Raw genomic sequence first — 22,642 nt, forward strand, 5'->3', positions numbered from 1 at the left:
TCTAATGGAGCTCAGGATTAATAAGTCTCCTGGCACTGATGGAATGCATCCCAGGGTACTAAAAGAGATGGCAGGAGAAATAGCAGGTGCACTGACGGTAATTTTCCAAAATTCGCTGGACTCTGGGGTAGTCCCAGTTGATTGGAAAACAGCAGATGTGACGCCACTGTTTAAAAAGGGAGGTAGACAAAAGATGGGGAATTATAGACCGATTAGCTTAACCTCTGTAGTGGGGAAGATGCTTGAGTCTATTATCAAGGAAGAAATAGCAGGGCATCTCGATAGAAATTGTCCCGTTGGGCAGACGCAGCATGGGTTCATGAAGGGCAGGTCATGCTTGACAAATCTTTTGGAATTCTATGATGACATTACGAGCAAGGTAGACAATGGGGACCCAGTGGATGTGGTGTACCTAGATTTCCAAAAGGCCTTCGACAAGATGCCGCACAAGAGGCTGCTGCATAAGATAAGGATGCATGGCGTCAGGGGTAAAGTATTAGCATGGATAGAGGATTGGTTGACTAACAGGAAGCAGAGAGTGGGGATAAATGTGTGCTATTCTGGTTGGCATTCAGTCACTAGTGGTGTGCCTCAGGGATCGGTGTTGGGACCGCAATTATTTACAATTTATACAGATGATTTGGAGTTGGGGACCACGTGTAGGGTGTCAAAGTTTGCAGATGACACTAAGATGAGTGGCAGAGCAAAGTGTGCAGATGACTGTGAAACTTTGCAGAGGAACACAGATACATTGAGTGAGTGGGCAAAGGTCTGGCAGATGGAATACAATGTTAATAAATGTGAAGTCATTCATTTCGGTAGGAGAAACAGGAAAAAGAATTATTACTTGAATGGTAAAACGTTGCAGCATGCTGCTCTGCAGAGGGACCTGGGTGTCCTTGTGCATGAATCGCAGAAGGTTGGTCTGCAGGTACAGCAAGTAATTAGGAAGGCAAATGGAATTTTGTCCTTCATTGCTAAAGGGATTGAGTTTAAAAGCAGAGAGGTTATGTTGCAGCTGTATAAGGTACTGGTGAGGCCGCACCTGGAGTACTGTGTGCAGTTTTGGTCTCCTTACTTGAGAAAGGATATACTGGCACTGGAGAGGGTGCAGAGGAGGTTCACTAGGTTGATTCCGGAGTTGAGGGGGTTGGCTTATGAGGAGAGACTGAGTAGATTGGGATTATATTCATTGGAGTTCAGAAGAATGAGGGGGGATCTTATAGAAACATATAAAATCATGAAGGGAATAGATAAGATACAAGTAGAGAGGATGTTTCCACTGGCAGGTGAAGCTAGGACAAGAGGGCATAGCCTCAAGATTAGAGGGAGCAGGTTTAGAACTGAATTAAGAAGGAATTCCTTGCCCAGTGAAGTAGTTGACGCTTCTTCAGTAAACGTCTTTAAAGCTAAGGTAGATATCTTTTTGAACAATAAAGGAATTAAGGGATACGGTGGGAGCACGGGTAAGTGGATCTGAGTCCACGAAAAGATCAGCCATGATCTTATTGAATGGCGGAGCAGGCTCGAGGGGTCGGACGGCCTACTCCTGCTCCTAGTTCTTATGATCTTATGATCTTATGACTGTATACCACTGGGCTGCCACCTCTGCTGGGTCTGTCCTGCCGGTGGGACAGGACATACCTGGGGATGGTGATGGCAGTGTCCGGGACATTGTCTGTCAGGTATGATTCTGTGAGTATGACTATGTCAGGCTGTTGCTTGACTAGTATGTGGGACAGCTCTCCCAACTTTGGCACAAGCTCCCAGATGTTAGTAAGGAGGACTTTGCAGGGTCAACAGGGCTGGGTTTTCCATTGTCGTTTCCAGTGCCTGGGCCGATGCGGGTGGTCCGTCTGGTTTCATTCTTTTTTATTGACTTCGTAGTGGTTAGATACAACTGAGTGGCTTGCTAGGCCATTTCAGAGGGCGTGTCAGAGTCAACCACATTGCTGTGGGTCTGGAGTCACATTAAGGCCAGACCAGGTAAGGACAGCAGATTTCCTTCCCTAAAGGACATTAGTGAACCAGATGGGTTTTTACAACAATCGACAATGGTTTCATGGCCATCATTAGACTAGCTTTTTAATTCCAGATTTATTAATTGAATTCAAATTCCACCTTCTGCTGTGGTGGCATTTGAACCCATGTCCCCAGAGCAATGACCTGGGTCTCTGACCTAACTGTCACTCCCCCACCTGATAAATTCTCAACCAGTATACTGAATGATACCAGTGCAATCATATCCTCACTGCTTGGAATAAGACTGTAGCATTGAAATGGATGAGTTGTTAATCAGGGCAATTCTAGGTCAGCATTCAATATTTAACAGCCATTAGAGAGAACATCTCTTCTGAGATGAAATAAAAACAGATATTTTTGCCCTGTCCATGTCAAGTTGCATCAACTGGAACGGGTACTTCCTTCTGTTCCATGAGAAGGTTTTCACTCTGCTATCCCTACATTCTGTGCTGATGTGAGGCAACAGGAACCAAAGTGATTCCTCCACTCACATAAGACCTGCTGAAAACTAACAAAATTAAAGGAATAAGTGGTATTTAAACTGATTTCTTTCATGATTTACAGCAAAGCTGGAGCATGTAGGTATTTGTCAAAAAACTGCAGGTTGACTTAATTCTCAATTCACTCTTCATCTATCATCCATCCGTCACCTCACCTTTCCTTATCTCTATAAGATCTTCCAGCCCAATTTCAGATCTGAAACAGAGCTAAACAAAGACAGGCCTCAAAGACATCTGCTTGATTGATACCCGTATATCGAGAAATGAATCTGCGCTGTCAGAAATTTACCCCGTTTGATAGGGGAATGAAAACTTGCCATTGCTGATTAATATTTATTATTACATCATCACATCTTGGAAATGTTTGCAAGCCACCTCCAATGCACAGACCTCTGTAAATGTATACTCACGGAAGGCACAGGAAATATTTATTCTGGCAGACATTCTTTTGCTTTGATTTACTGCAAACAGGCAACTTCTGTTAATAATTAGTACTGTTGCCCTAAATTTCGATTCCTGAAGAAGCAATGGTCAGGTCAACAGATGTGGCTCATCTCCCTTAAGAATTTCTACATGATTCCCTGCAGCTCCTTATTTTGTTGTCTTATTGAGACCTGGATCAACAAGGTATCCCACCGCCCCCCAACCCTCCACCCCTCTCCCACTCTTCCTAATTTCCATACTTCGGGTATCAGCTCTGGCCAAAGAGTCTTACAGTCCTCTTCATATGCTACTGTGTGTGAAATTGGCCTGGGTAAATTTCTCTGATTTCCTCTTGCTCCCTGTGGGGAAGCACCTGACTTCTGCAAATCAGCTTGCGATATAATAGCATGCAGCTGAGACATGGGAAGATTTCATTCTGCATAACCCTGGTGTTGCAAAATAACAAAAAAGAAAATCTTCACCATTTAGGAAACAGAAACCCGATCTCTCCATGGTGCAGTCCATTTAAGCGCCAGTAGAAAATTATCAATTCTGTGCAAAATGTTCAGCATTTTTTTAAAAATGCCCTTTTCTTCAAAGTAACAAAGTGAAGTGAATGAAGCAGGTGGATAATAATGATCAACGGTGATTCGATCAAAATTATATGTAATTATCAATCTAAAAAGGTAAACATTATATTACTGTATCAAATACTTTGTTTATACTGGCAGGATATTGAATAAACAATCAGCAATTCAACAAAAGAAAATTGTGACTTGTTTTTCCCTCTTTCCTTGAGGCCACAAACTCTTGCTGGGCTACGGTTCCTTGAACACTTGTATTGTTCACATGATCTGAAGTGCTCGTTGAGCATTGGTGGCTATTTAGCCAGTGACAAGGCCGAATTCAAAAGCAGAAGTCCTGGCTAATTTTCCCCCTCCTTGTTCCAAAGACAGCAAAACCAATTTGGTGTGCGTCAATCGCTATCCTGGCTGTAAGACCTGCTAACTCGACCCTGGGATTGTCTGGTGTCTGGTGAGAAAGGCCTCTGTCCACTTTAAGCAGGAATTAAAGCTGCTCTTTATAAACGGCTTTACGTTTTTCAGTGCTTTTATATCGCTTTTAGTTCTCGGAAGGCCTGTACGCTGGCTTTAGCAAGTCTAGTTTGGAATTGCTACTGTTTTTGCAACGCCAGTGTATAGGCATCCAATGGCATTCACAGGCCAATAAAAGTCAGCTTTTATTGCACATATATACACACGGGCAATTCAACTTTTACCCTTTTCATTTGGAAAGAATTCACTTGCACTCAGGGACATGGGGTGTCCAAAAGGAGACCAGACAATGCCCCTGCTTTGCCAGCAGAGGTTTCACTGTTACACGTAGGAATTTAGTTTGGGATATCTGAAGTTGTCAGTTAAAGTACCAACTTCAGGATTTTACCTAAACAAACAATTTACCCAACCGTTTGGGTACAAAACTGTGAAAATGACAGCAATCGTTCAAATCTTAGGTGATTGCCACCAGCAGCAAAATCTGACTGTTCATGCAGTGGCGGAGCTCCTGTCAAAAGCCCAATGTCTCACAGAGGTTCATTCTCTCATGGCAATGCCTTTTCAGCCTTCAATGAAAGCTCTGCTGTCGGAGGCGGAGGTAGCCAAAAGCCATGATAGACTGAGCTGCTGCTGTCTACCTACATGCAGCAACTGAAAGGGTTTTGCTCCCACTGCTCTGTGTGGACCTAGTCCAGTCATTGGAGTAAAGAGTCGTGGAAACTGACATCAACAGCATAAGAAAATCCCAATGCATTTGAAACGACCTGCATTTTACACGAGGCACTTTCCTAGCTGTGGGTCATGGGGTTGGGAGCTGGCACAGCAGAGCTTCTTTTAAGCAATTCTCTAATATAAATGGAATTGTTGGAGACGCTGCTGCACTCCTGTCAATCATTGATGCATTTGAATGCAAAAGACAGGTATTAATGTTGTATAGAATTTATCTTTTGAGCAACTGGAGTTAGCTGCAGCGCTGCTTACGGCTGTATGTGCAGGAGCTTTCAGGATGCAGCTTTACAACTGTCATCCACACTAAACATGCTACAATTAATTATCTCAGAATATTAGTCTGGCATGTTATGCCACATAGTGTTAATTTTGCAGGTAATCCTCCTTCCAGGAAGAGTCAGGAGTAAAACAAAGATGTTTTTGCTAAACTGACTAAAGCACTGCTTTTGACAGTTCCTGCTGTTTTTCTCACCTTGGAGATGAGATTTGCAGGTTGTTGGTTGATCCATCCTTCAGACTCCTGCACATGGCATCTTGTGCAGGCAGCCTGACTTATGACTCAAACTGTGACAGAAAATGGAACCCACACATCCTGCATTGTGTGGCATAATGCACTGGCAAATTAATGGGCTGTAACGCCAAGAACTCTTAAACAATACTGCTTAAATATTGAGCTTGCTAAATAAAAATTAACACATCAGGCAAAATAGCACAGCCATATTCTATAATGAAGCAGTAGTCCCAGTGGTCAGATTCCACTTTTTCATGGTGCATCAACAATTGAAGCATTTAGTCTGACTTTCCATTTATTAATATTTATGCCATGCTATCACTGCCAATAATTGTAATCATATGAATTGTGTAATATTTGAACTCAGGATCTGAATTTGGTTTTGCAGAGCTCTAAACATTTGAGGGGGTTTGCTGAAATTATAGGGCTGATTTTAACCACCATCCCCACCACCCCAGCCCAGTAGAAACAGTGCCAGTGGTGTGGAGAGAGACGGCAGGGGGAGTTTGTGCCACTTTCCTTATGGTTTCCACTTCCTCCGCCATTTCTACTTGTTTAAATTCAAATGTGGGAAGGCTGCCTGCTCCAGAGGAGTGGGGGCCTAATTTAAAGGCAGTGTCGCAACCTGATGATTTCATCAGTACGCACATGCCATTTTAACTGCAGGCTTGACTAAGGCCAGCACAATTTCTATCCTGCCAGTGAAAACTGGGGGCGACAAGCATCCTGGCACAAGAAGTCAGTTCAGTGATTTCCTTTTTTAAAAGGTTCCTTGTGGGCCTGGATGAGCAAGGGTTCACTTCTATTCCCACAAGGATACCTTGGGCCTCACCTGCCCTGGGCTTACCCCTTCTGCTGATGGCAGACTTGCCAATCATAACCACCACCTCTCCACCCAACCCTATACCTACCTTCCTCGGGACTGAATCCATGGGTCTCCAGCAGTGGCTTGCCAACCGCCCCCCCCACCGCCAGTATTTACTCCTGCTGATGTGAATGGCATTACCACGGAAGTCATAGTTGGGGCATTGACATGAGGCTGATGAGTTAAAATTCTCACTTTCCAGGGTTCCATCCACAATGGATCTACACCATGAACACAACGTATCCAGTATGGTTATGGTGGAAACGATGGAAACATCACATGATTTGTTCCCATAACCTGCACCTTATTAAACACACCTGCCCATAAATGGGTGGACATATTAGTACCTTGCTTCCAGTGGGAACCCTCAGAGATCCGACAGGGCAGATTTTCTTCTGCAGTTCTAACGTTTCTAAAATAAATGTGAAAAATGCAAGTATCGAGTGGTGTGGGTGGGTGGGGCAGTGGAGTAATAAATAAGCTGAGCTTCCCAGATGTAGCACAGCTGGAAGATTCATATTTATTGCTGGGTTGTGTTTTTTAAAATAAAATTGTACTTCATTGCAGTTTGGAATAAATGCTAACTTGCTTTCACCAAAACATTCAACCATGAAACAAGCAAACAGAAAAAAAAACTGTAGTCTTCAATAACACACAGCAATGAAACAGAAAACTCTAGGGTGACCTCATCCCATCTGTTAAGTTCATACACTTAACTGAAAAAACAACCATTCACCACAGTTTTAAATAGTCATTGCTGTGAGCAGAATACTCAAATTCTGAGCATTCGAGGAAGTTTAATATCTGCATTAAGTAAAAGGTTACAATATTTCAGGCAAACAAAAGGATTAAACATCTGCTTCGGTGCTTTTTTAATTGTGGAATATCACAGATTTAATTCTGAAGAAAGTTCAGAAGAAAATCTGTTTCCCATTTCTCAGAATCTTGCTTTAGAAATTTTTTAATTTATATTTTCAATTGAGTATGGGAGCATAGTGGGTATGTCACTGGATTTATAATCCAATGGGCTAATAATCCAGAGGATGAGAGTTCAATTATTGCTGTGGCTGTTTGAAGAATTAAAATTCAGTTTAAAATAATCTGGTATCAGTACAAGTGACCATGAAGCTGTGAGATTGTTAAAAACCCAACTGATTCATTAACATTCTTTAGTGAAGAAAACCTGCCTTCCTTCCTCAGTCTGGCCTATATGTGACTACAATTGCCCTCTGAAGTGGCATCTGTATCCAACTGCTAGCAATTCAAGAGTAAGGCCCTGTTTTATGAAGGGTAAATCGTGTTTGACTCATTTACTAGAGTTCTTCGAAGCTGTGACAAGCAAAGTGGATAAAGGGGATCCTGTAGATGTAGTATATCTGGACTTCCAGAAGGCATTTGATAAGGTGCCGCACAAAAGGTTAATACACAAGGTAAGATCACCTGGGGTTAGGGGCAATTTATTAGCTTGGATAGAGGATTAGCTAACCCACAGAAAACAGAGAGTTGGGATAAATGGGTCCTTTTCTGGTTGGCAAGATGTAACTAGTGGGGTGCCACAGGGTTCGATCCTCGGGCCCCAACTATTTACAAACTATATTAATGACTTGGATGCAGGGATAGAAAGTACGATAGCCAAATTTGCAGTTGACAGTAAAATAGGTGTGAGAGTAAATTGCAATAAAAAAATAAGAAATTTACAAATGGATATGGATAGGTTAGGTGAATGGGCCAAAATTTGGCAGATAGAGTTTAACATGGATAAGTGTGAAGTTATCCATTTTGGTCGGAAGAATAGAAAGGCAAATTATTATCTAAATGGAGAGAAACTTCAGAGTGCTTCGGTGCAGAGAGATCTGGGTGTCCTCGTGCATGAATCGCAGAGAGCAGGTATGCAGTACAGCAGATAATAAGGAAGGCAAATGGAATTTTGGCATTTATTGCTAAAGGAATAGAATATAAAAGTAGGGAAGTGTTGCTGCAACTGTACAAGCCATTGGTGACACTGCTCCTGGAGTAGTGCATACAGTTTTGGTCCCCTTATTTGAGGAGAGATGTATTTGCTTTGGCGGCAGTTCAGAGGAGGTTCACTAGATTGATTCCAGGGATGAGGGGTTTGTCTTATGAAGAGAGATTGAGCAGTTTAGGCCTTTACTCTCTGGAGTTTAGAAGAATGGGAGGAGATCTAATTGAAGTATATAAGATGATTAAGGGGATTGACAAAGTAGACGTAGAGAGGATGTTTCCTCTGGTGAGGCAATCGAGAACGAGAGGTCATAGTTTTATGATAAGAGATAGCAGATTTAAAACAGAGATGAGGAGAAATTACTTCTCTCAAAGGGTCGTGAGTCTGTGGAGTTCACTACCCCAGAGTGCGGTGGATGCCGCAATATTGAGTAAATTTAAGGAGGAGATAGACAGATTTTTAATTAGTAATGGGTTAAAGGGTTATGGCGAACAGGCGGGAAAGTGGATTTGAGGCCGAGATGAGATCAGCCATGATCGTATTGAATGGCGGGGCAGGCTCGAGGGGCTGAATTGCCTACTCCTGCTCATAGTTCTTATGTACCACCTTCTCAGGATAATTACTGTGATGGGCAATAAATGCTGGCCATGCCAGCAATGTCCACATCTGAGAACAAATAAAAAATGTTACAACTTTTGTCATAATTGCTTCTTAACATTTGAAAGCCGAACTGAAAAATTAGTCTTTTTTTGCGTATTGAATTCACTTTCTTTTCAAGTGCAGAATTTGGCTTCCACCAGCATGACAATACTGACAGAAACACTGCATCTTGTCCTTCCAAAATAAACGAAGCTAAGCAAAAAGGTGAGGTTCAATTGACTGTGCTCATTGTGACAAATGGGGTGGAAATCTGATTTTGATTTTTCTGATGATTCAGTTACCATTTGCCATTTGAATCCAAATCACAGGTCATTTGAAATTAGGAATCTTTAATGACTGAGTTTTAGCCACTTCTCATCTTGACCATGAGATGGAGCAGCCCAATTTCAGGCAGTGAATAGACTGCTCGGGATTTCCATCCTGCTCTGGTTCAAAACACACTTTCTGTCGCAAGTGGAAATAGAGAATTCTGCACACTAGACTGATAAGTTCTTAATTTAGACATCCGCAAAGTCTACAATATAGAATTATAAGAAATTAGTTCAAATTAAATGTTGGGTATGTGTCTGAATCCCTCATATTCTCATCATGAATATGCCTTTGTTTCATTGTGGGTCCAGTTGGTTGTATGCCAGCTCTCTGACAGTCAGTAGAAGGCTAAAGTCACTGGTTTCTGAGCAATAATCTTCTGGTCAAGACTCCAATGGTCTTGTGGGGATTGTCCAAGGCTCTTGTGGTCAAGTGGATAGCATTTGTCCAACCCTTTGTGGCTTTGTGGTGTACATGTGACTCTGGCTGGGGATTTGATGGTGGTTATGTGTTCAGTTCCCAATGAGCAATGGGCATGCATCAAAGTCTCTGGTGACCTAGCAATAGTTATAAGCTCGGATCCAGTGGGAGGAAAGGGTTACATCTTTATTCATCTTTAGTTTAGTGGAGGGTCTGCAGACAAGCACCCAAACATTGTCTTTCCAACATGCAAAGCTTGTATCCTGCTACCCACAGCACAGTAGTACACAAGTACTTCAAAAAAAACTAATTTCTGTTACAAATTTAATATGACCAAAAGAAAAGCACAATTGAAGAACAATTAAACTGCTAAGGGAGAATAGAAATGTTGCAAGAATGACACAAAGGAAACGAGTGTCTTGTTTTTTTCACCATTACCCGCTTGATATTTGAAGCCTGCAAGTGCGAGATCTGCATTTCATGCTTTCAGAGAGATGAAACACAGTCAAAAAAAGCTAGTCTTTATTTGTTCCAAATGATCTATATGTTTAGAGCTGCAAATTGGAGCTGAATCATGTTTTTTAAATGCGCATTTCCCTTCTGTTTGTCATCTTTAAATACTGCTTGCAACATGGAAGTGGTGAAAAAGCTCTTAGGAACAACAAATGACTGATACCATTTTGGAAGCCCATCACAATTGGACAAGCTTATCAGATTAGAGAACCATTTATTACTTGGGCTGAAAGTCTTAGCATCAATCTCGGATCCATCGGGAAATGTGCCAGATCGAGTTGTGATGACCAATTTAGGCCAGAAAGGTCCCAGTTTCCATTCTGCTCTGTGCTGGACTTCACTGATTTCAGGTGGCCAACAGTGAAGGTGCTCCAATTAACCTCAATTCTCCCAAACAAAGGAGTTGGGGAAAAAAATCCCAGTTCTGATTCTTGACTGGTGTTCAATGACAAATGCAGTAACTGAATTTGGATGTCAGATGAAACCAATGTTTAAGCTCATACATTCATACACTCAGTTTGATTAAGGTGCTTGAGCATTGTCAGCACAAGCGGAACTATAACCCTGTGTGAATCACTGTCTTGGGACAGGTGAGGAGAAGCAAGAGGGACAAAAATACCCATTAGGAAAATGCTCCATTCTCCAGCACTTGTCAACCTGCTGGCAGTGGCTGGAGCAGTTCTTTGCACAGTCTCCATACGACTGACAAAATTATCCAGTTTATGATACTTCCTTTTTAAAGAAAATCCTAACAGATGGAAATATTATCAGACACGGCAAAATGGAAACTGGTGAAGTCAACTTGTTTGAATTTCATGACATTTAACTGCTACTTTGTGACTTCTACAGACACTTCTGAGATTTTAGCTGGTCCTATTTCCCTGGCAAAAAACTACAGGAGCATTCAGTTTAATGCAGATAGGCAGAACACATGGTTTACAAAATGTCTTATTCAGCCTGTAACTGTGCTCAGAATAAATTATATGGTGAGACTATGCTAACGTACATTGGGATTCTGTGCATGACTCAGTTGAATATTTATGCAGACTGCAGTGAACAACAGTGCCTATTGTATTGTGCACGCTTCTCATCTGCTAGACAGTCCCTGCTGCAGCATTATTTTGGAAATTCCTGATATTGATTCCATTTTAAGTGCACTCTGATAAGTTTTTGCGTGTTCCCTGAGTGATTAGCTTATCATGCTCATGTTTGCTAATCAGACATTGCTTTGATGTACAATTACTATTTTCATTTTTGTCGCATTGCTCATGTTTATTTTACTGTTTTCCTGTGATATTTGTGGAGCATGTGGATCAAACAGTGGCCTGCACAATGAACGCTTATGGGTCTGCTAACCAAGAGTGGCATTGCAACCAACTCAGATTATTTCAGCTCGAAGCCCCGTAAAAATGGCGTTAGTGCCTACGCAAAGGCTGCTGACTCTATTGCCGGGGATGGACCGCCCACCTCCTCTACGTCGTCTGGAGGGTGGGGCGGGGGGGGGGCGCGTGGGAGGTGGGTCTGTCCCAGCCATTTAAATGAGCCGCCGCATTTAATATCATGGTTGCTCCTCGACATGTGGTCCTCTTGGGTGGAACGCCACTGTTTATGTCCACCACCGATTTCATCGGCAGGAATTTAGTTTAGGCAGGCATCAAGATCGGCGCAGGCTTGGAGGGCCAAATGGACTGTTTCTGTGCTGTACTGTTCTTTGTGCTTTGAATGTAAAATGCAGCCTGATCTGCATGACTCAGCAACACAGTAAGAAATGCAGTTTTTTTTATATTTCCAAAATATACTTTATTCATAAAAATCTGTAAAAATTACATTCCCAAACAGTTTAAAACTGTTTCTTCAATTTTCTTCATTACAATCATGAGTTGCCTCACAACCCTTCCATTTCATTTTTCATGCCATATACATTTTTACATTTACAGCACACAAAATTTTCCCGATACAGTTCGAGGGGTTTCCCATGGATCCAGCCCCTCAGTTCAGCATGGTGGGGGGATCTTACACAGGGGTCTTTCCCCATTGAGCCTTTGCTGCGGCTGCCCCAAGCTTTAGTGCGTCCCTCAGCACGTAGTCCTGGACTTTGGAATGTGCCAGTCTGCAACATTCGTTCGTGGACAACTCTTTGCGCTGGAAGACCAGCAAGTTTCGGGCAGACCAAAGGGCGTCTTTCACCGAATTGATAGTCTTCCAGCAGCAGTTGATGTTTGTCTCGGTGTGCGTCCCTGGGAACAGCCCGTAGAGCACAGACTCCTGTGTTACAGAGCTGCTTGGGATGAACCTCGACAAAAACCACTGCATCTCTTTACACACCTGCTTTGCAAAGACACATTCCAGGAGGAGGTGGGCAACCGTCTCTTCCCCACCACAGCCACCGCGGGGGCATTGCGCGGAGGGAGCGAGACTTCGGGCGTGCAGGAAGGATCTGACAGGGAGGGCCCTTCTCACCACCAGCCAAGCTACATCTTGGTGCTTGTTTGAAAGTTCTGGTGATGAGGCATTCCACCAAATGACTTTGACGGTCTGCTCGGGGAACCATCCGACAGGATCCACCGTCTCCTTTTCCCATAGGGACTTGAGGACATTCCGTGCAGACCACTGCCTGATGGACCGGTGGTCAAAGGTGTTTTCCCGCAGAAACTGCTCCACGAAGGATAGGTAGTACGGCACGGTCCAACTGCATGGAGCGTTCCGCGGCAATGTGACCAGGCCCATCCTTCGCAACACAGGGGGCAGATAGAACCTCAGCACGTAGTGACACTTGGAGTTTGCGTACTGGAGGTCTACACACAGCTTGATGCAGCCGCACACGAAGGTGGTCATCAGGATGAGGGCCACGTTGGCCACATTTTCCCCGCCCTTATCCAGAGATTTGAACATCGTGTCCCTCCGGACCCGGTCCATTTTAGATCCCCAGATGAAGCGGAAAATGGCTCGGGTGACCGCCACAGCGCAGGAGTGGGGTATGGGCCAGACCTGCGCCAAGTACAGCAACAACGTGAGCGCCTTGCACCTGATGACCAGGTTCTTACCCACAATGGAGAGAGATCGCTGCCCCCACATGCTCAACTTCTGTTGTGCCTTGGCTACTCGCTCCTCCCAGGTTTTGGTGCACACCCCGGCCCTTCCGAACCATATCCCCAGCAGCTTCAGGTAGTCTGACCTGACGGTAAAGGGGTCAAAGGATCGGTCAGCCCAGTTCCCAAAGAACATGGCCTCGCTCTTGCCATGGTTAACTTTGGCTCCCGAGGCCAGTTCGAACTGGTCGGACATGTTCATCAGTCTGCGCACAGACAGCGGATCAGAACAGAAGACGGCGACGTCATCCATGTCCAGGGAGGTTTTCACCTGAGTGCCTCCGCTGCCTGGTATTGTCACCCCTCTTATGCTCACATCCTTCCTAATAGACTCAGCAAAGGGTTCAATACAGCAAACAAACAAGACCGGGGAGCGAGGACAGCCCTGTCTGACTCCAGATTGGATCGGGAAACTTTCCGATTCCCACCCGTTGATTGAGACTGCGCTACTGATGTTTGTGTAGAGCAGTTTGATCCAATTGCATATTCCCTCCCCAAACCCCATTTTGGAAAGCACGTCCATCATGTAGGTGTGCGATATCCTGTCAAAAGCCTTCTCCTGGTCCAGGCTGATGAGGCAGGTGTCCACCCTCCTGTCCCGCACGTAGGCGATCGTATCCCTGAGTAGCGCGAGACTATCAGAGATCTTCCTGCCAGGTACAGTACAGGTCTGATCGGGGTGGATCACCAACTCCAGAGCAGACTTGATTCGACTGGCTATGACTTTGGACAGAATCTTGAAGTCAACATTAGGCAGTGAGATGGGCCGCCAATTTCTGATTTCTGCCCTCTCCCCCTTCCGCTTGTAAATGAGGGTGATGATGCCTTTCCTCATGGATTCTGCCATGCTGCCGGCCAGGAGCATACTCTCGTATACTTCCAGCAGGTCCGGGCCGACCCAGTCCCACAGGGCCGAGTACAACTCGATTGGTAAGCCGTCGCTTCCGGGAGTTTTACTCGTCTCGAAGGACTCGACGGCCTTTGTCAGCTCGTCCAGAGTTAGCGGCTTGTCCAGTCTCTCCCTCCTGCTGTCATCTAAGACCTCTGTGATAGATGACAGGAAGGACTGGGAGGCTCTGCTGTTTGTGGGCTTCGCGTCATACAGCCCAGCATAAAAGGATTTGCTGATCCTTAGTATGTCGGACTGCGAAGACGTTACCGAGCCATCTTCTTCCTTCAGGCTGCTGATAACAGAGCTCTCTCTGTGTACCTTTTGGAAGAAGTAGCACGAGCACGTCTTATCCTGCTCGATGGAGCGGACTCTGGACCGGAAGATGATCTTGGAGGCCTCCTTGGCAAAGAGCGAGGCCTGCTGGCTCTTCACCTCCCTGACCTCGACCCCCATTGATTGCAACCGGAGCAGATTTTGCATACTTTTCTGGAGTCGGGACATTTCTCTCTGTCTCTCTCTCTCGCCCTCTGAACACCTTTGTGGATGAAGAACCTCTTGATGTTCTCCTTAATCGCTTCCCACCAGTGAACTGGAGACTCAAAGAGGGGTTTCACGGTCCTCCAACCTTTGTAATCCCTTTTGAGTTCCTCAACGTTCTCTGGGGTCAGCAGTGTAGCATTGAGCTTCCACGTCCCTCTGCCAACCCGCTGGTCGTCCTGTAAGTGGCAGTCGGCCAGTAAGAGGCAGTGGTCGGAGAAGAACACCGGCTTGACATCGTTGGATCCGACCGTGACAGCACAGGACACAAACAGGAAGTCAATCCTGGAACGGGCAGACCCGTCCGATCTTGACCATGTGTATCTGCGCTGCACTCCGTCTGCAGGTTTGCTGAAGACGTCGTGCAGTTTGGCATCTTTAACTGTTTCTATTAGGAATCTGGACTTAGCGTCCAGTTTGCTGTCGTCACTGCCGGATCGTCCAGCCGCATCGAATGTGCAGTTGAAGTCGCCGTCTAGGATGACCGGCCTGGACGTCGCCAGCAGCAGTGGGAGCTGCTGGAAGACGGTCAGCCGCTCGCTGCGTTGTACCGGGGCCTACACGTTGATCAACCGGAGCGGAGCGTTGTTATACACCCCGTCTGCTACGAGGAGGCGACCGTCCACCACCTCCTTAACTTCAGAGATGGTGAAGTTACCTCCCCGCAGCAGAATACCCAGGCCGGAGGAACGGCAATCATTACCCCCCGACCAGATCGATGGCCCGTGGGACCACCATCGCAACCACTGCCGAGGTGTGGTATTCCACACTCCTGCAGAAACAGTAGGTTGGCTTTGACCTTGGCGAGGTAATCTAAGGTTGAAACACATCGCATAGTAGATTTAATGCTACGCACATTAATGGAAGCAATTCTTACAGCCATTTTTTTTAAAAGTTAGTTGCTGCTTCCCATACCATTTGTCCTTGCTAGTCCCAGTCCTTCGGGATGTTTTTGCATACCCATCGTGTGTGCAAGCAGTTTCATGTTGGTTGGGCTCAGAAACCCCTCTTGGTTTTTCATGCAGGGTTTGTTCCGCTGGGGTAACATCGGGGGTGTCTTGTAGGCAGCAAAGATTGGGTTGTCCTCTGCTGCTTCCATCTGTTCCTCCTCGAAATCATCACTGCTCCCGGCTTCCCGGAGCTGAGATGCGCCAGACGTGTCTTTGCTCTCGGTGTCCGGGAGCTGGGATGCGTGGGCTACGTCGTTACATGTGGCGCTTTGGGGTTGGGGCATGCTGGGCCCATCACAGCTTCCAGTGCCCGGGGACTGGGGGGCTTTATCTTCCATCTCCTTGGAGTTCTGCCGCCTCTTTTGAAGGGGCTGTCGTTCCAGCATTCCCCCGTCCAGTGAAGAGGAGTTGTTGCAGTCTGATTCAGAAGATAGCCTCCTCTTGTCACTGGTTTGGGTGGTGGCCTGTTCCGCTTTGGGATGTTTTTTCTTTGTGGTTTTCCTCTGGACCACTTGCCACTGACCTATTTGTCCATCTGCTGCCTCCTCCTCCATTGATTCTGTCTGTGGAGGGGGTGTTTCCGGGCGCAGGGTAGGTGCTGGGTCGCTGGTTTCAGCTGCCTCCCCTTCTTTCTCCTTCTCAGGTTGAAGTTCCTCACTGCGGAGAAGGTTGCTTGTCTCCTTTCGAACACCGGACGCCTTCGTCGAACCTTCTCCCGGCCTTTCCTTGGACCTTTCCTTGGACCTTGCCGCCTGAGCATAACTGAGGCAGCGTTTGGGGCAGGTTTTGTAGAGGTGGCCTGCGCACCGCACAAGTTGCAACACTTAGTCTGCTTACAGTCCTTGGTCTGATGGCCTTCCTCCTTGCAGTTCTTGCAAACAACCGTGCTGCAGTTGGCCACCACGTGACCAGATTTGCCACAGGTGTGGCAAACTCTGGGCTGCCCAGCGTAGACCAAGAAGCCTCGACTTCCCCCGATAGCGAAGCTGGAGGGAGGGTGGATGATGGCTCCACTGGGATTGACCTTCAGGGTCACCCTGACCTGCCGCTTGCTGGTCCAAATCCCAAATGGGTCCTTGACATCAGTGCTGCCAGCCACCTCGATGTACCTGGCGAGAAAGGTGAGTACATCCACCACTGGAACAAGGGGGTTGTAGAGGTGAATCGTCACCACCCGATCCCGTTGTGACGGAAGCGTGAAGTGCGGTTCCGCTGTGAGGATCAACAGTGGCGCCTCTGTTGCCCACTGCACCACCAGGGGGATTCAGCACCTACCTCTGTGTTCTGTACTCCACGGCAGGAGTCAGTTGAATGAATGGCCCGTCACCGTGGTCAATGTAGTCCTTTGCCAACTGATACAAAAAAAGGAAATATTGTACTCAGTTTGCAGAGAAGCCACGTGCAAAAGGTCATCATTTGCTTCACATGGCTTAACACCACATACTTTCCAGCTAGTTAACTACTAACAATTTGTTTGATATCATTTACATATAGTGTCGCCTCCTGTTTGATCATAGGAACAGGAGTAGGCCATTCAGCCCCTTGTGCTGCCATTCAATTAGATCATGGCTGATCTGTATCATCACCAGTGGGTACTGCAGGCACTGGAGTGCACAGTGAGCATTGACAATAACTTTACGATTTCAACTTACAAGTTTCCTTTGCCTTTTTTTTTAATAGGTTCGTTCCTTATTAGTTGTGCCCCTCTAAGAAGAGGCCAATTATTTTCGGAGCTTTCTTGATGACACTGGGATAACCCAGTGATGTCTTCCAGGTTTATTTAGAACAGGCACTCTCTACCTCAGCACAAAGAAGAAAGAACTATCCCTAACTACTTGCGTGCATGCAGTATAAAGTGTCACGTTGCTCTTGGATCCAAACACCTTCCTATTTATAAGTGATTTTATCTGTCGAAATTTCCGAGTTTTTAGTATTTATATTCTATCTTGGCTGTGTAATGTGGCCTGAATTCTCTTCCTAAAATCTATCTTTCAATGTTCCAAGACTCACTTTTAAGATTTTGTAAAACCATCTCAGGCTCAGTGCAGCCTTTCCCTTGAAGCAAAGCATCACCAGCAGTCCTTGACTACACAACAAAGATGTGCAGTTCAGCTCTTACACTTCTGGTTCATGGATAGAGGAGATAATGTTGCAGTGTAGGTTTTTGCTGATATGGCAGGAAGCTTTCCTCTGTGTTCTGTGTGCAATGAGAGTGTAAATTCCATCTTTATAAACAATTTTAGCAAATTATAAACAAATTATACAGAGAAAGTCAGCCCCCACCCCCCCCCCCCCCACCCCCCCCCCTCCCATTTTAGTTCTACTAGTTCCCCTGGCAGGATTATGGTGGTACTCTATGGTTACAACCAGTCACAAGTATCACCATAATGTGAATTCATCTCTGCATGATTATACTGTTTCATCTGTGTGAACAGTATAATTTTGTTTTAGGTGAAACTTCCTTAGGGACATATGGGGATCATTGTAGTGAAGAAAATCATGCAGAAACAAAAGGGATTTGGATAAAAGCTTGAAGGAGAAAAAATTGAAGAGATATGGGGAAAGATCTGGAATTAGGTACCGACTTTTTGCTCTTCCAAACAGCCGGCACAGACTCAATAGGCCGAATGCCTTCCTTTTGTGCTGTACCAATCTATGATTCTATCTATTCTATGTCTCACATCTTGCCAGCATTGTCATCGAGTTCAACAAACAGAAAGTATAGACAACATGGAGCAAAGTTCCTGTGTACACTTTTCTTGGTAAAAGGTGACTGAATATAGGTGGCTTAGAAAAATTAGTTAAAAAGCACATGGAACATATTTACACCTTGTTAAATAGCAACAGCCTGAAGAGGAAAACTCTCAAAATATTTCCATTGTGTAAAACAGTCACTTATTTTTATATTCATTATCCATATTAAAAGGAGGAGAGTCACAATTTTCTCTCTCCTCCACCTCCATTATTTGAATTTACTGCTGACTGTGAATAATTATCCTTCAGGTAAGTGGTTAATTCTTTGCAACTGTATGCCATCCTGCTGTGCTAAAACCTGTTCATTTCCGCAGTTTCTATTTCCATGTCTGCTGCATCTTTTATAGATAAGTGATTTGGAACCAAAACCATATGCTTGGTAATACTACAGCTGTCCCTGCTGTGCGATAAGCAGCTCGAATGAAATTTTGGCCTGTTTAACAAATGTTTAGTGTCATTGGCATTCCCACTCTCTGTTTGTCTTAAGCTCTTCTCTGCTTCCTAATTGCAAAGCTTCAATAACTAGTGACTCAGATTGATGAAAGGTGCTATGAAGTTCTCCCACCCGCTCTCTTTTTTTTTGCTATTAGTAACTGTTTGCATATTTCCTCTCCTGAGGATACTGATCCATGTTGGGGTACAGTTCCACTGGTGCCTTCAACCCTGCAGTCCCTCAATGTGGGGCCATTCATTATCTCTGAGCCCGCACAGTGAGTGTTGACAGACCTTTCAGCTGTCAAAGGCATCCTGTCCTTCACTAGCACCCTCTTAACAACAGGGGCCACGGCATAACTATGAGCAGCAGTAACACTTGCCCATTATACCTCTCACTAGCCCATCATTGCTGTGGACAATTGTTGCAAACCTATACTGGCATAATGCCAAGACCCAACTAACATGGACCAGTGTTGAAAGTGGAGACCTACTTTCCTGTATCAGCTCAGTAGTCTGCCATGCAGTGAGTTGACACCACCTTGTATAAACTGCAGCTCATCCCGATCTATGTGATTCAAGTCCTTTCCCTCTCAAAATCTGGCACATCCTATCATTTCCATCCTTGCTGAGTGACATTTACTCTCTCCTTAAGGAAACTTCTCCAACCATACGTCTTATGCCACAGTCTCCATTCCTGTAACTCTGGCTCCTGTTTGTCCTATGCCATCCTCCACTTCACCATCTGATGCCAAACTTAGAAATTATGTGACAACTTTTAAGATACAAAGCTGAAAGAGGTCTGAGAAATTCAGCATGCTGCAATTTTAAACTGCCTTCCCCCACCTCACATCCCTCAAATATTAAGACTGGAAGGGTCTCCATGCCCCCAAACTCTCTGAGTATATCCTTTGCTACCAGGGTTGCCCCCCCAACCAGTAAAAATCAGGACTTGCTTGTGGTGTTAGCTTTCATTAAACATTGCTCTCCTCTGCTATTTTAACTGTCATTTACCTTTTTAAAATAAACCTGTTAAAATAGCAGAGGAAGAATTGAGCGTTCATGTACAAATATCACAGAGGATAATTTTAAGCTCAGGTCATGTGTGTTTTCCTTTTGTCTTGTTACTGTGATGATCTGACAGTGCATGACAGCTGCTCCATAGTGGTCACCTCAATGTAATGTTTAGGAGGTGTTTAAGCACCAGGTTGTATTGCATCTGGCCTTTTCTTAGCCACTCAGTCTTTGTTGACTCTATTAAAATTTAAATATATGTGAAGTTTGGCACAGCTGTGTTCTTGTCAGAAAATTAATCTTTCAATCCCACCCAATTTTGATTTGAAAGTGTAACTGGGAATTTTCCCTTTGGGTACACTGTCTTAACTATAACAGGAGGCACAAACAAAGCGGCAGCTTTCATCATTCATCTTATTACAATTCATTTTGATGGAATTATAGTGGCACCAACCAAATATTGTGCTGCTTTTTATTAATCCCTTTCCATTTAAACTTGAGGTTCTTGCTTCTGCAAGTTCAAACTTTGCTCAGCTCAGTCTTTCACCAGTCTACGTCTCACAGAAGTACAAACTGACTTTAAATTTCAAACTTGTGGTCTGCATGTAAATTTAATATTAAGACAGCCATCTTTTAAGGTTTGGTTTTCGACAGATTAATCAAGTTCCGGAGTCACAGTGACAAAGGGTAAACCAGACATGTTCAATCAGTATTCAGCAAGGCATAGTTAGCAGTCGTAAAATATCTTTAAAAAACAGGTCATGATGAACCTCCCTGTACTGTCACTCACCTCAAAAGTTGTTTGAATGACCTGCTAATTGCACAGCTAATGGAGATAGTTCATCAACCAATTTACCAGCATGACTTCCATTAAAACCACCAGAAGCATGGTCCAGCAGCCATGCATATACTTCATATTTCATTTGAAGAGCTGCTTGAGCCAACAGTCAAACAAACCTCCATTCACACATGTAAATGTAGTCACATTTCATTCAGGGAGTCTTTGCCCCAACAATCTCTGCAGCTCACCTTGCTGAAGGACTTACTGTTTCTGGAAGACAGACCTGGTGAACATTTGTTTGGTAACGAAAGGGTGGTCACATTGCCTCATTGGAGTCGAACAGTCTCATTGTGAGCTTTATTCAAAAGTCTGATCAGGTCTAGCAAGTTCATGTGTAAGGTTGGAAGTCATAGCTTTCAAAATTCAATTTGCAATGAAATCACAAGCTTGTAAGGATCACATGGTGAAATAATATTTCAGTGTAGGTTAAGTCTTTCTGTAAGGGGATTGGTTTTGTTCCTAGTCCCCTTTCTCATCCTGGGAAAACAATACTGATGCTGTTATTACATCAAAGTAAATGCATGGGGCTGCAGACATCAGTGTCACAATTGCAGTGTATTTAAAGAGCCTTCAAATCACCTGAAATTTAGGTCTCCCTAACTTATAACATTTATTTGCCCTGGCTTTTGGTTTCACCTTCCAGAAATTCAAGACTAAAACATAATTCTGCCCCTCGTCCTAATTTCACTCTAAGGCACAAGTGCCTGAGGAGGTTTAAGACAGCAACAGGAATTAATCCAAATTCTCATTTGCCCTCCTCCACTGCGGGTAAGTGTCCTGCCTCAGGATCTCCTGGTTTGTGAATCACATCAACCACCTACATTGGACGACTCCAGTGCAACACAGGAACACACCAACTTCATGCATCACGAGGTTATACCATACATTGCTATGCACAGCATCTGTTTCAACTAAGTAGCCAATTTCCATCCTTCGAGTCCGCGGGCTGACTAATCTGATTTCTGATATGGACCCCATGAGTCGCCAGTCCCTCCCCTTCCATTTCCCTCTGTCAACACTTTTCATCACCATTCCCAAAAGACAACTTTGCTGCTCACAACATTTCCATTCTCTACATACTCATCCTGATACTATTCCAGGATTGAAACAAACCGTAAGAATTGGGAAGAAAATCTAAAAAAAATTGGATTTTTATATTGGAACAGAGAAGGCCTGTGGGGGATGTGACAAAGGTTTTCAGAATTATGAAGAACTTTGAGAGGGTCAGCAGTAAAACTTTGCTTCCACTAGTTGGCAAATTGGCAACAAGGAGACATAGACTCCTGGTTATCATCTGAAGAATGAAAGGTTAAAGGATTTTCTTTCACACAGAGGGTCATTAGAACATGGACTGTTGTAACGCAAGTGGCTATTGAAGTAAAAACTAACACAATTTAAAATGAACTTATATGAATGATAAATGAAAAGAAAGAATACAAAAGGAGAAAGAAATCATCTTCATTTCACTCATCGCCACTCCTTGAAATTTGGGAGTGGGAACCAATCTTCTCTTTGGGTTTTAAAAGTTTGAATAATTGACTAACATCAAGTGTTTTTCACCAGCTATGTTCCCTTTTCACTGAAAATGGGTGGAAAGACGCAGAAGTGGGGATGGACAGATTTTGGGACAACTAACATATTTGTCTTCTTTCCTTTGTGCAGGGAAGTGATGATGGAGATGTGGACAAGAACAAATGCTGCACACTCTGTAATATGTCATTTACATCTGCAGTGGTGGCACAGTCACATTACCAAGGCAAAATTCATGCCAAAAGGCTAAGACTATTGCTGGGAGAGGAGCCGCCTTTGGGAACAGGTGGGCTCTTCATATTGTACTTTGACCTAGCATAGAGCAAGCGAGGGAATCAAAACTCCAAAAACAATTGAGTCTATAGCACAGTATGGTGGCATGTGCTTTCAACTCAAAGAAAATTCAATTGGTAAAAGAGATAAGGTCCATGTAGTTTGGCGGAAACGTGTAGAAGAAAAAATCCGTAAATAGACATAGAAGAATAAATTTAAATAAAAGCTGGTTAAGGAACTAGAAATTCAAGTGCACATTAAGAGTTCCAGTCAGTGGTATCATGAAGAGTGTGGCAAAATTTCATATTTTCTTTCCCACAAGCAATGATTTGCAATCTCAGCCATGACACATTAGTGAAG

General features: G+C 44.3%; 1 protein-coding gene across 1 annotated transcript in view; it reads left to right on the forward strand.

The window, feature by feature from the left end:
- The window catches only part of zmat4a (zinc finger, matrin-type 4a), a 184,476-nt gene that overhangs the window by 58,431 nt on the left and 103,403 nt on the right, over positions 1 to 22,642 (forward strand). Inside the window, exon 4 of the mRNA XM_068023252.1 lies at positions 22,142 to 22,295. Coding sequence (XP_067879353.1) covers positions 22,142 to 22,295 — 154 coding nt within the window. The remainder of the gene's footprint in view (positions 1 to 22,141; positions 22,296 to 22,642) is intronic.

The sequence above is a fragment of the Heterodontus francisci genome, chromosome 47 (genome assembly GCF_036365525.1).
Source record: "Heterodontus francisci isolate sHetFra1 chromosome 47, sHetFra1.hap1, whole genome shotgun sequence".
Taxonomy (NCBI): domain Eukaryota; kingdom Metazoa; phylum Chordata; class Chondrichthyes; order Heterodontiformes; family Heterodontidae; genus Heterodontus; species Heterodontus francisci.